Genomic DNA, 19,561 nt, shown 5'->3' on the forward strand with positions numbered 1-19,561 from the left:
ATAAAGCTTTTAGTGTAGGTTTTCGTCCTACAAACATTAAATTCCCATTGACAATGAATAGAGAATTTTACGTCAGTGTATGAGCTAATCGGCTTAGTGTGTATTTTTGTCTTACACAAACATTAAATTCCCATTGACAATGAATAGAGAATTTTACATAGTGTCTGAGCTAATCGGCTTAGTGTCTATTTTGTCCTAGACAAACATTAAATTCCCATTGACAATGAATGGAGAATTTTATGCCAAGTGTCTGAGCAAATAGACATGTCAGATTGATGTACAATGATAAGAGCGCCCCTCACTTCACACAGGTGTGATTACATGCAATAAAAAAAGGTGCTTCGCATATCATTGCTTGGTAGGACATTTCTGTACATAAAGGACACTTTTATGTAAGGCCCAACAGCATTTAGGACAACACAATGGGCCCCTATGGGCCCTAATGACTGGTAACTGTTGGTATTAAGTGCTTTGGCTACAAATAATGTCAATGCAGCCTACGTGTTCTCTGTTAAATGGTCTATATAGTCTCAATATTGCATGTGCTATAATATTGCTGGAAAGCCTGGTGACGCGAGGTTATAATATTACAAGTACAATCTTTATTATAAATATTAACAGGCTATTGCTGGCCGACTGTGTCACTCCCCTTTAAATGCCAGTCAACACTGTTGTGTCGGAGAACAGCCTGGGTTAGCATTAGCTAACAGTAGCTTTAGATTACCGACCTGCCTTGAGCAGGCGGCGTTGAATAGGAAAAGTATGTTTCATATTTAGCTCGGATCAAATAAAACGCTGGATGTTGATAACACAAATATAACTGGTACGGGGTACCGACAGGGCAAGGAGGGTGAGCGAAAAATACCTATCAAACTACAACGTTAGCTACCATGTTAGCTACCTAGCCAACCTTAGACGGAACTGTTGGCTAATTACCGACTAATATTATTAATAGCGTACATTGATATTACTATTAACTATTGGTATTAAGTTGCAAGCAAATATGCATAACAAATGATGGGTTGAAACTTGTGCTATATGCTAACATGGATAATAACTTATTAAAGTCACTGATCAAGTCATTGCTAGTAGGCAGTAGTGATACTAGTAGTGATGTTTTTGTTTTTCCGCCAAATGGCATTATGAAAGCTCTTTGCTTTGCTTTAGCTCTGGTCCATAGCCTTAAGGACTTTTAAGTGGCTATGGACCAGAGCTAGCTTTGCCTATTGATTGCATAGGGCTGAATGGAAAGTATAAGTTGATAAGAAGTGGCTGACACTGGATACTTATAATTTGCGTCATTTGTATGGCATGAATGATGTGTATGTTTTTATACTTCCAATTTCCATCTCTTTCCTCCAGAGCTTTGATTGATCGATTGAATAGTTTATTAGACAGAAATGCAAACAAAAAAAGTACTGTTAAACACTTAGTCCAAAAGGGACTAAGCACCAAAAGAAAGTCCTTGCGGTCTTGTTTCCATTCAGCCCTATGCAATCAATTCATAGACATGACATGAGAAATAACAAAGTTCAATATCATTACAGGAAAAAATTCAATATCATCATCATCACAGGAACAAATACAGGGTGGGAGAAAAGGGGGGGGGGGGGGGGGGGGGGGGGTGTGATCACCTGATTAAGGGAGAAGTGATCATTTCCTAACCTGACTCCGCCAGCTGCCGCAATCTGGCGGAGTCAGGTTAATCATTTCCTCCAATCAATCAAAACAGTGAGTTTGTCGGTTTCTGTAGGATTGAGCTGCTTAATTTCCATCCTCTCCGTCTCTGTCATCATCATTAATATCGTCATACAAATCCTGTGCAATCTGTTTTCTTCACATTAGATCCATGGCAAAGTGGTTGAAGGGCTACTTAAACCTTGGCAGCCGCCGCGATCCTCCACAGCCCCCGAGGCCAGATTACACAGAGAGTGAGTTTCTGAAGGCTTACAGAGCTCAGAAGGAATTGGATTTTGAGGACCCCTACCAGACGTCTGACAAACATAAAGGCAGCTACAACTCTTGTAGTGCCACAGTGAGCCTGCCCTCTTTCGGTTCAGTTCTGCCTAATGGTGTGGAGGTATGAATATGTATGTTTTCAAAGCAATGTTCATTCATGTATTCAGTGTTATTCTGCACTGTAGATCCTGAGAGTAGAAGTCTCCAGAGAGGATGATTTGATTTGTGAACGCGTTTCCGCTCACTAATATGTCATGTTCTAGGTGAAAATAGTGTCACCCAAACATAGACTCATCAAAGTGGACTCCCAGGAGTTTGGTCGCTGTCAGGTCCCTCTCAGCCCTGTGACTGTTCAAGAGGAACCTGTAAGTATGATGCTCTTCTGCTTTACTTTCCGCTGCATGTTTCTACTGCACTCCATACTTCATATTTTCTCTTGAACTTTCTTCCAGAACTTTCTTCCACATGCCCATGCCAGCACACACTTAGGGCGGAATCACACTATGAGTATGGTCCCGGGTGCGCACTCGGGACCACTTGGCAGATGTTGTGGTAGTGTGAATGCTGTGTACTGTTCTCGGGAGCGGATCACCCAACCGTTCCCGGGACCGCATGGGGAGGTACTAGTCTGGAGTCCGATTGATGTGTACTTAGATACGGATTGCTGCAATGTGAAAGCCATCCGTACTAAAAGAAGGAGGTGGACTATAATCAATTAATCATATATAATTTATCTATCTTTATGACACATTAGTTTACATGGGTTATACCTTCTGGTAGTCCTACTTGAATGTTGACAAGGAATGATAATCCGCTAGTGTTTGAGTGGCGCGAGCCGATATAAAAAACACATGCACTTCTGCAAGGATAAAAATACCAGGGATTAGTCAGTGACATCACTGTTAACATACCAATGGTACGTACATGATGTCACCGTCATGCATACTAGTCTCTCGAGACAGACTGGAAAAGAGGGCGTTATTCTTCTTTTATTTGCCGATGGGTTTTCAGATTGCTGTCATACAGACAAGAGTTGACGTTTCAAAGACCATCAGCGCACACTGCTTTGGTTGTGTATTGTTATGTTATTATAACTCAAGACAAAGTCAGGAACACAGTCAAACTTTATTATTTGCACTAAACTCTGACAAGTGACTCAGGGGGGATTCAAACGGAGTCCGATTTGATTCAAACTGTTCCCGGATACGGGTACCTGGTCCCCGCTGGCCATGATTCACATTGGCCTGGATTCTTCCGTATCCGAGTACACTTCAATCGGTCCCAAGACTACTTGTGGTCCCGGGAACGGTTGGGTGATCCACTCCCGGGAACGGTACGCAGCATTCACACTAACACATCTGCCAAGCCTCCAAGTGGTCCCGAATGCGCAACTGGAACCATAGTGTGAATCCCCCCTCAAAGCCCCATAGTCCACAGCGCCCCTCTGATGCACATAAGTACCATTTCAGTTGAATGAAGTGGATTTAGGTGTGGTCGAATTGATCATGGCCAGCGGGGACCAGGCAATCGTATCCGGGAACAGTTCGAATCAAACTGACTCTGTGTGAATCCGCCCCTATTGTCCTGGCTCATCAACTTGGCACAATTAAGTCTGTCACATTGCCCTACTTAGTTTGCTTCCTGCCCATCCTGTTTGTCTCTCTCTCTTTCTCTGTCTCTCTCTCTAGGTGGTTCCGTCTGCCCCAGCAGTAGGGGACACAGACTACTCTGACCCATTTGACGCCCGTCCAGATCCAAGGATCAGGCCCGACTGGGAGCACAAATCTGCGCCACCGGACTGCTGCAGCTATATGGAGCCATTTGAGGCCCAGAGGATCATCTCTGGTCAGTTAGCTCATAATTTATGGTTAAACTGTATACTTTGATTAACACACATTAACTATGCTGATATGGGAAGTATTGACACATTTTGAACAAGTCTTAAAGTATTGGAAAAATGCATGCATGTACTGTCCTTTTATAAGACCCAACAAAATGGCTGTATGTGTGTTGGTACGGTCAGAAGCTGTGAGGCTGTCGGACTGGCTCAGCCATGCATGGCTGCTTTGTACTTTGAAATGAAACCATCCTCTGGAAAGATATCTCTGCCTGCTTCTGCTTCAGAACTTTCTTCTCAGTTTTAGCCTAAGTATTTTGAGTCTTTGTGTGGTAGAGAGAACACACTTCTCTCCCTAGTTAATTAACTTCACGTGCATAAAGTAAGTGGTTTTAGCTTTGTATATTTCATGTGCAGAGCTCCAGCATAGCCCAATGAACAACAGGCCAGGGATTGGAGATGGTGGCCAGCTGTATGACAACCCCTATGAGGAGCGGACTCGTCACTACCACCTAGCCTCTCCAGCATCACACCTACAGCCCCAGGGGCTCGAGGTTGGGTTTGGTCAGGGAGAAGGCAGGGAAAGCAGGCTACCGCAGGATGACGAGAGGCCAGCCGATGAATACGACCAACCCTGGGAGTGGAAGAAAGACAATATCTCTAAAGCACTAGCAGGTAAAATACTATGCAAAATATTGGGATTGCTATTGCCATTTGGGCAAATGAGGCATAGACCTTCTCTACACCAGTCGACATGCACTATCCAGCCTGTATCAGGGCTTGTGATATGTGGGTTGGCATCAGAACAAAGTGCTTTCACACAGTGCTTTCCTAATATCTACAAATGTTTATATCTTATATGGTTTGATTTTTTGGGGGAAACAGGCAAACGGTTATGAAGCACAGTCAAGAACAGATTATGTTTGGCATTGGTCCTTTTGAGAAGTGTTTTTCAGTGTAAAATCCATAGTTCATAAGACAAATTCATATTCTCTAAATAAACTATGTGGTCGATCATCCACAAAACGACTGCATGATCCTTTTAAGTGGATGTCAGCTCAGGGTCCACTTAGGGATGTACAATTATCCAAAAATGATTCATTTATATATTTATTTTTTTCAGATTGAGTAATTGATAAAAATAACATGGTTCTGGTCTGTGATGTTTGGAGATATCTTTGTGTGCTGAAAATAACGAGCATGCCTCGTTATACGTTGGTAGACCTGATCCAAGCAGGCTGTGCACACCGTTGTCTTAGTTGGCACCAAAATTGCAGATGAGACACAAATGTCCGCCTGTCCTCAAACACAGAAACATGGCGTGTCCCCAAAGTACCACACTGACAGGGAAAAACACGCCAATCTGTCTTTGGACTCCTCCCACAAACACATTTTTATTTCCTCCATTGGATTTAGTTATGTTCCTAACCCTAATTGTCTTTGTTTGACAGTTCAGTTTGAAGGAGCAGAGAGGGAGCGTGCACGAGCCCAAACAGATCAGACCAGGCATCACAGAACCAGCCCTACATCCACCACAGTCACGGGAGGGTCGGCCACACTCCGTATGATTGGTGATACTCCTCCAGTCCTAGGGGAGAGAGTGGACCCAACTCTGCCACTGGAGAGACAAGTGTAAGTGTTGTAGCGACTACTTCTTCCCATGATCGAACCAAATAAAAGTAGTGCTATGAGGCTGAGCTGTTGGCAGGAACTGTGTGACGCGTTTCAAACAAACAGCAGGAGCTCATCAATTAGGGTAGGAAGTGGAACATCAAAACCAAGCGTGGGGAAAAACAAAACAAAATATAGAATCAACAACAAAATGTATATTTTGACTCCTACAGTAAGTCTTAAAAGCCAGTGTGCACTGTGGTGTGGTGGCACCACCCCCGGGTCTCAACCAGTAAATGCAACTGACTACATGATCCACCGTTCCTGGCTACATTAAGCTCAACTGGCTGAATATCAAACTAAATTGGGCTAAAATAAAGTGATTCTTTTTGGTATTCAGACAGAAATCTGTCTCTGTGACACATCTAGGGGGCCACCATCTCATTCAAAGATTTTCCTAGAAGCTTTGTCATTGTTCAATTTGCCTGTCTACTTCCTGATTGGTTAGTAATTTCGACCGGGTTTTTTTTCCGACCAATGACAAAGCTTCTAGGAACATCTTTGAATGCAGATTGTGGTCCCTAGATGTGTCACAGAGACACTGGCTGTCTGAATACCAAAAAAAATCATCATTAAAATGTTGACATTGCTTTCTACACAAATCAAATATTCTAGAGACTATTTGGATGGCATGGCTTTTTAGATGGTGAGTGTAGCCCATTAAAATAAAGACAGTTAGGTACAGGTACTGTATGCATGTTAGGTAGCAGCTGATATGAGATTAGGAAATAACATTAATACGCCACTGAGATTAGGAAATAACCTTAATACGCCGCCACTGTGATCCAAAGGTACTATTTGGCAATATTGTACACGCATCTTCATTTCCGATGTGATAGGCCTAAATGACGTGTCCTGATGGAGCTGTTGTGATTCATCAGTTATTGCAAGGCAGTTGAGGGAACATAAAAAGATCATTTATTTGGAGATTGAACCAAATTGCTTCTGTAGCAGTGCTCATCGAAAAAAGATCATAATCTAGATTCAGGTGCAATCTCATTTTGTAAAGAATCGTGCAGCGCTAATACAATCTCAGACTTGTATAGCACTCTACCCAAAGACACTTTACATGGGGGGGCAAAACTAGTTGGCTGTCAAATAAATTTTAGTTCCTCTTATGGTTTTGCTACAAGAGAGACTTTAAGAGGTTTAAGTCAAGCTTTGATGTTGTCTGTTTAAAGCCACAGTAGTTGGCTTGAATGTAGTAATGTTCAGCAACTACAGACTAAAGACTAAATATTTTCATGGAAAAAATGAGAATTGCATCTTTGCACCATTTAATATATACTAGTCTTCATCCAAAGTATTGGTTTTAATGTATCTCAGTCATGTTTCACTTGGGTAAGTTCAAACCCAAACCAAAGAGGAACAAGGAATTTTGATTCAACACTGGACTCCATTCCAAGTTATTGTCTATCCTGTCATTGAACCTGCTCGCTCATTGGAAGACGCTCTGAAGAAGACCACCAGTTTAATGGCTGCAGGTTAAAATGGTGTGGGCCTTCATGTGCATTCTGTAGGTGGTACCACGGTGCTCTGAGCCGGGCAGAGGCTGAGAGTCTGCTGACGCTCTGTAAGGAGAGCTCCTACCTGGTGAGGAACAGCCAGACCTGCCGCAATGACTACTCGCTCTCCCTCAGGTACAGTTTCTGTTACGCCACTCTTTGCCGTGTGTGTGTGTGTGTGTGTGTGTGGTGTGTGTGGTGTGTGGTGTGTGTGTGCGTGTGTGTGGTGTGTGTGCGAGCGACAGAGTTATTTAATGAAACTCAAGATTATAACGTCCTGTCTCGCTCTAGCGCTATCACAAACATGTCGCCCTGTGTAGCCTGGCAGCTATTCCTGTGTGTGTGGCGTGCCGTGCACGCAGAGAGAGAGAGAGAGAGAGAGATGCGCCCTGTGTGGGTCTCGCGCTTGTATCACGGCATTCTGCACGTGCATGTCAAATTAATTGGAATAAAAAAACAAATGATGTAGCCGCTGCCTATATGTATCGGGTCTGGATCGCATCTTGGTGAACTCTTGCAGTGTGTGATCCCTGGTCGGCGATCAATCGTTTAGTGTGAAAGCCACAAAGATATAATGACAGCCGATTTAAAAAATAAAAAAGACTCCTGCAGTGTGAAATGCACAACGATCTGATGACTCGCCGACAACTTTAAAACTCCTACAGTGTGTAGGGGGCCATAAATGACAACTAAAAAACATGGTGAAGCAGCTTTTCTGCAAATATATTTAACGTAGAGTGAAAACAGCAAAAGACATCACTAGCATAGAGCCCTGAGGGACTCTGCACAACCATATAGGGTTCAAGTGGTTAAACATTTAGAGACAGGACTTTGTGTTTCAGTCGGTCTTTATTGTGTTAATGTGTTTTATTTAATTATTTACTGAAGCACCGCTCGCTCGCTCTCTCTCTCTCTCTCTCTCTCTCTCTCCTCCCCCCCCCCCCCCCCCCCCCCCCCCTCTCTCTCTCTCTCTCTCTCTCTCTCTCTCTCTCTCTCTCTCTCTCAGGAGCTGTAAAGGCTTCATGCACATGAAGTTCAGTCGGACTGAGGATGGGTGCTACGTCCTTGGGGAGAACAGCCCTCCTTTCTCCACCATCCCTGAGGTCATCCACTACTACACCACCCACAAGCTGCCTATCAGAGGAGCTGAGCACATGTCTCTACTATACCCAGTCATAGTGCAGACGCTCTGACACACAACAGTTACTCCTGGTGCTACTGAATTATGAGTTTCATTCTGAAAAAATGCCAGAATGGCTAGTGCCCCCCCCCCCCCCCCCCCCCCACACACACACACACACACACAATGTACAATACAATAGTTTTTATGACAATTATTCTCAGATTGTAACACCAATTGTTCTAATTGCAACTCCACATTGAAAAACGTTCTTTGTATACAGATGACAACCTACAGCTACAGTCGTTTTTAAGTTCACGTTTATGTTTAAAATTGTGGTTGAATCTAGCTGCTAATTGCTGGCAACTGTGTTGTAAAAGCAATAATATGTTCGAGGCTGTGATATATTGTATTACGTATATCGTGGCTACTGGCATTTAAGGCACTCTGCTTCCCACTGCCAACAACATCCGTAGCTGTGATATAAACATGATACACAGTACCACGACTCGTGTATTATTGGTTTAGTAAGCATTACAAAACCAGAACCATAACGGTGGTCTGGCCAACCCAAACTCCAACTTCCTTGAGACGGGTAATCCAACACACAATTTTGCGCCATTTTCTTTGTCAACATTATTGACATCTAATAATCACTGCGTTTTTTGCATTTTAAGCGTGGATTGATTTGAAAAGTCTAGCCAAAAATAGTGCCTGCTTGCCTGGAGAAAAGCTTATGAACAAATGAAATGTGCGTACAATATGGACAAAGCTGTGAGTATAGACAATAACATGAGTTTAGACCGGTATGGTCCTTTTTTATATATTTCAAATGACGAATGCCTCATTTTGGAATGAAACTCTACATGTCATACTACAAGATGCCAACTATCCCTTTGCTCATTCGCCTTTCCTAATCATACAGCTTAATTTGTCGTGTACCGTACATGAGAACAGAATGTTGTGGTGCCACCCTTTTCCTGTTTACCATATCCCAATTGACTACACTGGCAGCTCAGCAAAGAGTGCTCAACACCTCATGGACTTATGCCTGTGAACTTGTATTGTCACTGAATCCCATGCATCTTATTACCATTGGACCCTGAACATTGGTGATGATCACGATTGGTTGGATCAATATTTTTATGTCTAGTCTTTTTTTCTCTCAAGCAACAGTATGTATAAGAAGGCTTAGCCCTACTTTGAGACTGGTTTGGTTTCTAGAGTCAAATGGAAATATCTATTCTCTAAAGATTGTTCTTGAGTATTTTACTGCCAAGTTAGATTAACTGCACTGCCGCGTCACCTGAGTATTTGTTCTGTTGCGAACCCAGCACTACATTACAACCCAGCATTCTATTTGCCTGTGGGTATCTGAGCCTGTTTAAGAAAGGCCTGTGAATGTGATATGATGCTGTAGCCACTTGTCCTGTAAGGTTTCCCCACTCAATTATTGTTGTGTGTGAACTCCACAGCAGTAACGGGTAATCATAAGACAAAGGCACATGAGTTAGTTAGCTTAGCACGGCAACAGTCTCCCGCAATACTAGTGTAGAGAATAACTACAGTATTATATTAAAAGCTTGTCGCTTTATGATAATGAGTATTACAGAAGCTTTGGTAGATTCTTTACTGTGTTTTATACCGTTTTAATTGTCTGTTGGAAATAAAGTGTTGTATTTGTTTTTAAAATGGGTGTTTCCATGTTTGTGAATAAGAGACGTATCTGTACAAACGTCAAACGCTTTTTCGAACGCTGTGGTTTATGAGATGTATGGTACAATTTATTTGGTTTTATAAGGTTCTCAACCAGTGCCTTTTCCAGATCAGATGAACCTAACAAATTGTCCCATCTGCTTTTAGTAAAACCTTCTCTTGACATTACCTTAAATTATTAGTGTTTTAAAGCTGAAGCTTTAAAGCTGCAATCCAGACCAATATGTATGATAGAGCAGTGGTTCCCAAACTTTTCATCTCAAGACTCAAAAAAGAAATGTTTGCCCGTGACCCAAACTAGTGAAAATAGCAGATCTACAAGCGCACAACACGTCGCTTTGTGCCATGAGCTTATATATCGTATCAGCTATTTTCATTACTTCAATTAAAATAGGTTTTTCTTTATTTTATGTAATTTCTTATTCTTTTAAAAAAAGATAATTTGAAATGTGTGTGTATACTATATATATGTATGTGTGTGTGTATATATATATATTTTGTTATGCAGGAAAAGAAAATGGGTCCGTGAGTCGTGACCCACTGTCCCGACCGACCCACTGTGGAAATGGTGTGATAGAGTATGTTAATGCAAATATCACCAGCATCTGCAGTGGTTGGAGGTGGTCTCCCGACACTTTGAGAAATGAAGACCCTGGTGTTGGGTAGGAGTGGAGACAGGACACTGCTTCACTGCCTAAATCCAGCTTCTAAACGCAGTATATTCCCTGACCAAGCTCTTCCATCTTAGAATATTGTTTACTAGAACATTTGCTGCTGTTTACACCGATGGTCATTTTATATCATTCAGCCAGAGAGTAGAAGGAATATCAAACATGTTTCAGCTTCTGAGATCATTATGAATTGTACTCTGTGTGTTACTTGATACCATAGCAACCGGCAGGTGTCGGGTCAGAGAGCTCGGGCTGCTGCAGCGACAGGTAGGCAACGTTATACAGAATCATTCTTTGGTTTTAAAGTTTGCTAAAACTATTGGCAGCAGCCGTAATGTGTACATTTACATTACTTTCTTTAATGTTTTGCAAACTATTGTAATGCACATCAAACTGAAAGAAGTCCTACGTTTACTGTAGCTGCCAGTGCCAGTAGAGTGTAGTATAGCTACATACTTTGATGATTATGCCTTCCGAATCATGCTGGATGGAATTCTACTGTTGTGCTGTGCATTGTGCAGTAAATTAATTCTGTGGAACTAATAACACAAACTTGTGCTATAACACAGAAAACCCACAGATGGTCTGAGATGACACACTTGACCACAGTCTGAGATCAAAGATAACTATTTTGGACCAAGCTCGTCACACAGACAATTTAAAGTAGGTTATACTGCTATAAGTTGTACGTAATTGATTATTTACCTACGCAAATCATATTGGGTTTTTATCAGTGCTGAACACAAATGGATATTTCAAATTTGTTGTATCCGTATCGTGACATAGGCTATTAATGATTTCACTGTAGTAAGTCTGTAAAATCCTGTATTATTTTAACTCCAATGGTAAAAAATGTACCCAAATGGATATCCATTTCATGTCCACTTTTACACAATACATTGTCTGGGGAAAGCCATGCAATAACGAACCATTAAATGATTCTCTGTCCCCTCAGCTCCAGTATCCATGGCAACTCGGATAGAACAGCTTGCGCAGCCAAAGCCCGACCTGCTCAGATATCCAGATCGGTATGTCTGTCTCTCTCCTCTGTTTATCTGTCACTCGGTGTCTCTCTCTACCTCTCTCTATGTTTTGTCCCCTTTTTTAATCAATAATTAGTTCCCCATGTATAATAACTAATTAGTTCCTGCCTATTCCAGTCGTTCTGTGTACTGGCTGGATGCGCTGGCAAAAGAGAGGACTGACTCCACAACCATATTTGGTAAGTCTGTCTTTGTGCCTACATACACCATACACACACAGACACACACACACACACACTTCTATAATTGATTAATTGTATTGCTTGCAGAATTAACACCCCGATGGTCTCAGCTGTGTAGAGGCATAAAACAACATGGGGATATTGAACAAATCAGGTTAATATTTAATATGCATCCATACATTAATTCTTCTTCCTTTCAGTAGTCCAACTTTCAGAGTCAGCAATGAATTACTTACTCTTATTTATCTTTCTCATCACCACTTCCTCTCCTACCCTGCTCTCTATTTATCTTTTCATCTTTTATGTAATCTTTTTATATTTTGCTTACCGCCATCTGACACATACCATTTTCCACACTTTATCTCTTCTACTCATTTTCATTCTCATCTTGCTCTTCTCCTGGCTCTTATGCTCTCTACGACTTCCGTCTTTCTACCCTTCTCCTTTGCTCTTCAGGGTCTCCCCTATATGGGTGGTGAGTGAGTGGGCCCTGAAGGCACAGCCCTCTGATCGTTTGTGTTCACTGGCTCAGCCTCGCCACCCTGTTGCTGGCTGGCAACCCAACCGACCACTGGCGGCCCCTGTGAGTTAAGCTGATCACGTTACCAGGCCAATGTAGGGTGTATGCATTCTGGTCTGCATAAACCAATGATCCCCTCAAGGCCGTCCTTAATAACAGAATCCGTCCTAAAGACCCTTTACACATGATGATGGTGTGGTTTAAATCCTTAGAAAAAATGTCTCAGTTATGCAAGGATGTGTAAATTCTGTAAGCCTTTATTCATGCAGTCTGTTTGGTTGCAGGTGGGACGAGCCGTACTAAATGCAGTGGCCACTCCACGGATCTGCCAGCTGGCCCAGCCCAAGACAAAACTAAGTCTGGAAGGCACCATCCATGAGTCAAGGACTGTATCAGCATCCCACAGGCTTGCTAAAGCATCCTCACGTATAGAACTCCTTGCTAGTAAGATATTTACTGTCCATAACCAGAATTAAAATTAAGTAGCTCAGGGATTTACCTCCAATCCAACCCTTGATTGTCAAGCAGGGAGGCATTGGGTACGATTTGTTTATAGAGTTTTGTATGATGATGATGATTAAACCCGACCAGTCTCAGGAAGGAAACTTACCACATGGGCACTGAGCTCTTAAGAGTGATAACTATAATGATAATGATCTGATGTGATGTGATGTGATTTGTCAGAGCCTCCAAATGGATATTGATGACCTGTACTGCTGTATGTTGTGCAGAGAAAAGGAAACCAGAAGGGAATGGGTGTTCACACAGGGTGGATTAGTAATAGTGTCTTTGAACATACTAGACCTGTACATGTCCGTCGGCCACCGGCCTACAGTACTTGGGAACGATGCAACTTGGGAACCTAATAATACCTGTTGTCATAGCACCCATTTTGACTATCTGTCTGTGTCCCACATGGCTATACGACTATACGATACCAGGCACTGCACTCCCTGCGGGGGTGTGGAACGCGTGTGTCGAATTTGAAGTCGGAGGGGCAAACGGTTCTCGAGTTACGTGCATTACAACCGTACACACATGCACACAGAGACGTGGCGCATTTACAGTAGGATTTTGTATCAGCTAGAAAGTGTACTTATTGAAACAAACAGCATATCTCTTGCCTCACCACTCTCCTTGCATCAGTCGTGCTGAATGCTGCACAACAGCAGCTACATTTAAGTTTACTTATTCTTCCTATGCATGTGATTTCGACCTGAGTGTGACGCAGAAGAACAAACTGCACACCATGTCATCCTGTAATACCAGATTTATCGGGATCCCAAAGGGATTTATGGCCTGCTGTCTGTGTGGATAATAATACAGTGATGTGGCTGCTGGAGGTGTGCCCAGAAATAGTTTTTCCTATCGTTCTGAAAGTGATCATAATTGAAACCATTAGTGGTGCTCGCTTTCCCTAACTAGTACAGACGCTCACTCACTTTCAGTTTGCCTTCTACATGGTAACTTTGTTTTTCTTTTCTCTCTCTCTTTCCAGCCCCTAAGCACAGCCACCCTAAGTATGTAGGTGAGCGCCCAGCAAGCTGGCCTGTCCTCAGGGCAGTGAGAGAGACGGTGGCAAGTGAAAGAGTCAAGGAGCTGTCCCATCCCAAGGAGAGAAAAGCTCTGTTTGAGGGCTACAACCGTTACATCATTAGCCGGGCTGCCCTATCGGCCAGCCCTTCATCTCGGCTACACCAGCTCTGTTTGCCCCTGCCCCGCAAGTGCAGGACCAGATAAACTCTGGTGTCTACTCTCTATGGAAAGAGTGTGTTTTGGGGCGTCCGGGTGGAGGATCCCACCTCTCATATTTGCCATCGACAATGAAAGGAGAAATTAGGTCAAATGTCCACACCCCTCTGTTAACATTGTATATTTCCATCATCCATGTGTATATTTGTGCATATTTTAACATCTGCGATAATCATGCGTGAGCCAACACCAACTCGGGATTCCTGAATCGCTGTCCTCCACACCATCCTGTCTTAATTTCAGGTCTGCAGTGTTGTTCGCAGTACTACAGTACGTAGGTGGTACGCCGCTTTCCATTCTGGCTTTGCATCCAGGAATTTGTTGTAGCCCTCTGTAATCAAACTGCAGCCCAGCTGCACAAGTTTAGTCAACAACTTATCTACACATCGTACTGTACGTTAATAAAACAATATAAAAGTTATATAGTTTAGTATAAAGTTGTACTGCTCAAACAGGAATATGATGTATGTATAGCCTCTTCCAACCCTTACTTGACAGTGGGCCTCAGCCCTCATACCACTTCTCAAACGGTTCTGTTTACACTTCTATTTTCGGGGCATTAAGGCGCAATATGCAAGGCGAGGTCGCGTGCACGCATACGCCAAGGGTGACGGCAGACTGCTGGGCAAGTGCTAGCGCTTTGGCATGGAGGCTCAGATCAACATATGGAATGTCAGAACAGGTCAGCTCTATATATGGAGATCTAAGGGAGGCAGCCGGGCAGGGTTTGATGAGGGCCCAGGTGAGGCTGGGCCTTAATTTTCAGGCCTGTTGAGAACTCTAGTATTAGTATTAGTACTGCACTAATGACTTTGGGGCGGACCCGTCTAGAGTTTGAATGGACAGGTATCAGTCAAAAGGAGACATCGACAAGAGGAAGGACGGGTGGGGAACGATCAACATATATAGCAGAACAGGTCAGCTCCATATATGGAGATCTAGACTAGTACATGTAAGGGTTTGAGATCAGATGTAGAATTGCTGGCCGGCTCCATGCATGCAGATCTAGGTTATGATCAAGTCTTCTCCATGTATGTCTATCCAGGGTTTGATTGACAATGAAAGGGGAATTCAGGTCAAATGTCCGCTAAATCTGGTCCCCACACGTCTCAAGATTTGCCATTGACAATGAACGGAGAAATCCTACTATAAATGCGCCACGTCTCTGCGTGCGTGTGTGTACGGTTGTAATGCACGTAACTCGAGAAACTTTTCACAGTCAGTTTGCACTCTTCAGGCACAGGCAGACAGACATATACAGAGATCTCCGTATGGGCACAAAAGGGACACAGACAGATAGTTAAAATGGGTGCTATGACAAGTTGACGAGTATTAGGTTCCCAAGTTGCATCGTTCTCAAGTAGGCCGGTGGCCGACGGGCACGTACAGGTCTAGTTAAGCCAAATGTCCGCAATTAAACATCAAAACATACGCCAAGGACATTGAAAGGAAAATGTACATCATATGTAAACGAGCAAATAATCTAACCAATCACAGGCAACAGGCATTCTGATTTGCCAGTATGAGATTATGTGCGATGATAAGAGCACTCCTCACTTCACACGTTGATCACCTAATATCAAACAATGCATGCCCACACAAACGTTCCTGACCTGGTTGATCTTACCCTTCCCAGGGTCTGTTCTAACCTGCCCCATCTGGCGGAGTCAGGTTAGGTCTGTTCACCCGTAGGCACAATATGATCTAACAATGATATGAGTGCATATGAGGCCACAATCAATCAAACTCTCTGAATCTTATACCAAATGTGTGCCAGTTGAACAGTCTACTGTTCCATTATGGTGTATATCACACAACAGATATCCTGTTCCACCATTCTCCTCTCCCTCCCTCCGGGAGGGGTGCTAGTTCCTCCTATATGTCCAGCTTTTAGTGTGTGTGCAAACATTGATAATGAATGGCCAGTTTTGAGTGTTTGTGTAAACACAAACATTGCGTAAACACAAAGATTGAAGAAGGACACAAATACTCATTGGCTGGAATGAGATGTATAATGTATGATAAGAGTGCCCCTCACTTCACACAGGTGGGATTTATTTTAATTAGTTTGAAATAAATGGCCTCAATCAAGCTTGTATCATTGGCTAGTATTATTGCTTTGAGACCCTCTTCATTTGTCTTAATTGTTTTGTTTATTGCTGCTACAGGGCCTGTGAGGCAAGTGAGTAACAACAGATGATGAACATAAAAAAGAAACTAAATCTTTAGCTTAAAAAGGCTGAATCTGACTACATTTGTGGACAGAAGTAATTATTACTGTAATTACTGGTGGCTGAAGATTGGCATGAACAGACATGGCAACTTAATATGTTAAGAAATGATTTATTCTAGGTCTCACATTAAAAGTGGCTCCTACAAAACTAGCTCCATCAACAATGGTTTCAATAACCATGCGAACATGCAAAAGCACAATTAATTCAAGTGAATGCACTGAGGCATGTTGGGAAGTCCTTTTCAGGTACATTGGCACTTAAGCCTTACTGGAGGGGCTTAACCATAGATCGGGCTTAACTGTCCACAGTGTCCCTCAGTCACACCTGACCAAAATCATGATGAGGCAGGACTTGCTGATACTCAAGGTTCCTTTTGCTCAGACAGAGCTAGGCAATTAAGGCAGCATTCTCTGTCCGTGCGTCTATCTGCTTGGAATGAGTTCCACCTCCATCTTTGGGTCAATTCAGGACAATGCTTTGCAATATTTTGCTCAGGATTGTAACTGCTTTAATTTTAGTTTTGAGTATTTTTTTTCTCCTTTTTTTCTGTCTTCTAATTCATGTGTTGATGTTGCTGTGTGTAAACGTCATTCCTGTTGATTATTGTGTTGTGGTATCTCGGCCACATTGAACATGAGGGACTGCACCTCAACTGTACTCCGAGCTGAAATAATAACTAATGATGATACACCTCAGGTCTGATTTTATTATCAGGCACAATCTTTATTTCATCTTTTTAACAGAAATGTCTTCAAATTTGCTTAGATTAAGATAACAGTACAGTTGTTATGTAGTCAACCCCTCCCAACTAAAATGTTATGAGTGAAGTTAAGAGAGGAGGCGGTGTTACCATTTCTCTAATAAATGCATATGTTGAATATGTGACTCCTGTGTTTTGATTTCCTTCTCTCGAGCTGTGTACCACCACCGTCAATCCACCCACAAGGCAATTCTAATATGGCACATTTAAACGAGGCAATTTAAAGTGCTGTACAGTGTGTACATAAAAGACAGGAAACCCACCCAGGATGTCGTCAACCACACGCTGCAGAGGGCCTTCCACCTGATATGGTTGTAGTGGAGCATGTGACATCCGAGCCGCGTAGGACCATTCTCAGTAGTGCAGCAGTTGCACTTGTGGACATGTCCTCATGTTCTGTCTGAAATGTGTTCTGTAGAACTGAGCCCACTGTTGTCATAGCGTCTTTTTAGACCTCAAATTTGCCTGGCCCCACCGAGCCATAGACCAGCTGGAGTACTTCAGCATAAACAGAGGGGCACAGAGATGTTGTACATCATTTCCCCACCTCAGGTGCCTGCCAGCTGCGGTACTGCGAAGGCCTTTGATTAGATTAGACTAGACTTAATTTCCCACATGGAGATTTGTTTAGATCAAAATAAAGTAAAGTAAAAATCTCTTTAGCAGCAATGGGCGATGTGCAGAATAGGGGAAGCATAATGTAGAATCACAATTTATTGAATGTGCAGAAAGTATAATACTGTAGGGTGTACATGTATACATATGTACATTTGTGCGAATAACATTAAAGAACTGCTCTGTAGTATTTGTTTTATTAGTAGGCCTATTGATATTTTTGTCACAGTCCCAGCAGGTTTTCCTGGTTTGTCTTTGTCTTGTCAGTGTCTGTGCTCTGTGCTCTGTGTGGGCGTAGGTTTTGCTCCAGTTTAATACCACTTGGCTCACCTCACCTGTACCCAGTCTCCTGCCTGCCATCAACTCATCACCCAATTTGATTTTCTATCGCCATTTCACCAGATCATTGAACAACCACGGTGGTAGTAGACGCTTCTAGCCAGTATACTCTTTGTAGTGATTGTTCCCTGTGAATGTCAGTTTTCCTAGTGATTTTGTTTTTGCATGTTTGATTTTTGCCTGTACTCATTGTATTCTCATCCACCTCAGATCTCATCTGCCTGCCTGCTCTGCCTTCCCTCCTCATTCCAAGTTTGTGTGAATAAACAACACGCTTGAAACTTTAAGAACTTTGTCTGTGTCTGCACTTTGGTCCGCCAGTTCTTGGTATTGTGACAAATGTATTCTTATCCTTGTTCAGGGCTTTGAGACAGCTGTAGCCCTTGCTGCTGTGGAGATCCAGCAAGCTGAACCAGCTGGAACTCGTGATGTGGTCGAGCTCATCATCAATATGGGACAGCGGGTCTTTGTGTGTAACAGTGTTCAGCTGCCGATAGTCCACACAGAACCACCAACTACTGAAGTTGATTTGGAATTGGAATTCTACTCAAGTCCATACTACAAAAAAGTGGACCTCACACCATATCACTCCAGTTCTTAGATCTTTACATTGGCTCCCTGTCTGTCAAATAATTTATTTCAAAATACTTTGGTTGATTTAATATACGGCCAGACCTCATTAACCCTGTACACCCAAGACACTGCCCCCGCTGCCACCCTTAGATATCCATATATGGAGCTGACCTGTTCTGACATTCCATACGTTGATCTGACCTCACCTCATCAAACCCTGTACACTCAAGACACGCTCAATATATGGCCAGTACAGAATTCATTCCATATGTTGATCTGACCCCCCCATCCCAAAGCACCAGCGCTCGCCCAGCAGTCTGCCGTCATCGTGTGCTCGCCCTAAAGCTTCTCCAGGGCGTATGTTTTAGGACATGCTTAATGGTCATGTCCTGTTATTCACATTCACAAATAAAAAGCAAAGCACTATTTTATTATACCTAAATAACAGCACAGTTAACATAACTGGGAAGTCCTTGACACATTGACACACCCCTTGACACTACATTACCAAGCTGTAGGGGTGTTCCTGCTAATCCAGTTGATAGTGACACCACGGTCAATGACAGACGCACGTGTTGATCAACACATTCTCATCTCACTCCCACTTCCCAACTCCCAACTCCAAGCGGGAACAGAAATAAGAAGACATACTGCTGGTAAGTGCGTCGACACAGCTTAAATATTATTGACGTACCGCCGGTACGGTACCGGTAGTTTTAAAAGCTAAATCTTAATCTGATAAAGGCATACTAACCTGATCATGGTAGGCTATCGCCGATTTACAACCCAGATGTTTATTTTCTTACAGAACGATGTTCTAGAATTCTCACAGAGCCTGGCTGACTACATGTTTATTTTAATTGAGATTATTTAGCTATTACGCTTGAACGTTGTGTTTTAATTGGCGAAAGTAGTCTAACTTTATTGTCCCAATGTGACGAGAGTTGAGCTCAGCATATTGGCTGCCGTGCCGAGTTAGACTACTGTTTTAATTGTGAATTTAGTGATCGATCGGGATGGATGATGGATCAATTCTACCTTACAACATTACAGACGAGTGTTAC

The 19,561-nt window shown here is 42.7% G+C and overlaps 1 protein-coding gene across 3 annotated transcripts; it reads left to right on the top strand.

The window, feature by feature from the left end:
• Nucleotides 1–640: 640 nt before the first annotated feature.
• shda (Src homology 2 domain containing transforming protein D, a) lies at nucleotides 641–9,784 on the top strand. 3 transcript variants are annotated; one of them, XM_079528100.1, is made up of 8 exons: nucleotides 641–850; nucleotides 1,846–2,080; nucleotides 2,223–2,324; nucleotides 3,648–3,804; nucleotides 4,214–4,471; nucleotides 5,248–5,428; nucleotides 6,988–7,107; nucleotides 7,979–9,784. In XM_079528100.1, exons 2-8 carry the CDS (start codon nucleotides 1,850–1,852, stop codon nucleotides 8,163–8,165), a joined length of 1,236 nt encoding a protein of 411 aa, XP_079384226.1. In that variant the 5' UTR covers nucleotides 641–850; nucleotides 1,846–1,849; the 3' UTR covers nucleotides 8,166–9,784. The 3 variants fall into 3 exon arrangements, with proteins under 3 accessions (XP_079384226.1, XP_079384228.1, XP_079384227.1); XM_079528102.1 differs by lacking the exon at nucleotides 641–850 and adding an exon at nucleotides 1,680–1,731; XM_079528101.1 differs by lacking the exon at nucleotides 641–850 and having other exon boundaries at nucleotides 1,750–2,080.
• The last annotated feature ends 9,777 nt before the right edge of the window (nucleotides 9,785–19,561 follow it).

This window comes from Electrona antarctica, assembly GCF_951216825.1.
Source record: "Electrona antarctica genome assembly, chromosome: 18".
Classification (NCBI taxonomy): Eukaryota; Metazoa; Chordata; class Actinopteri; order Myctophiformes; family Myctophidae; genus Electrona; species Electrona antarctica.

What these genes read in the sequence shown, in the direction of transcription:
- shda (XM_079528100.1), top strand. Translation starts at nt 1,850, where the DNA reads ATGGCAAAGTGGTTGAAGGGCTACTTAAACCTTGGCAGCCGCCGCGAT. An exon ending in TTCTGCCTAATGGTGTGGAG is followed by an intron (nt 2,081 to 2,222) that starts GTATGAATATGT and finishes GTCATGTTCTAG; the next exon opens with GTGAAAATAGTGTCACCCAA. An exon ending in GGCCCAGAGGATCATCTCTG is followed by an intron (nt 3,805 to 4,213) that starts GTCAGTTAGCTC and finishes TTTCATGTGCAG; the next exon opens with AGCTCCAGCATAGCCCAATG.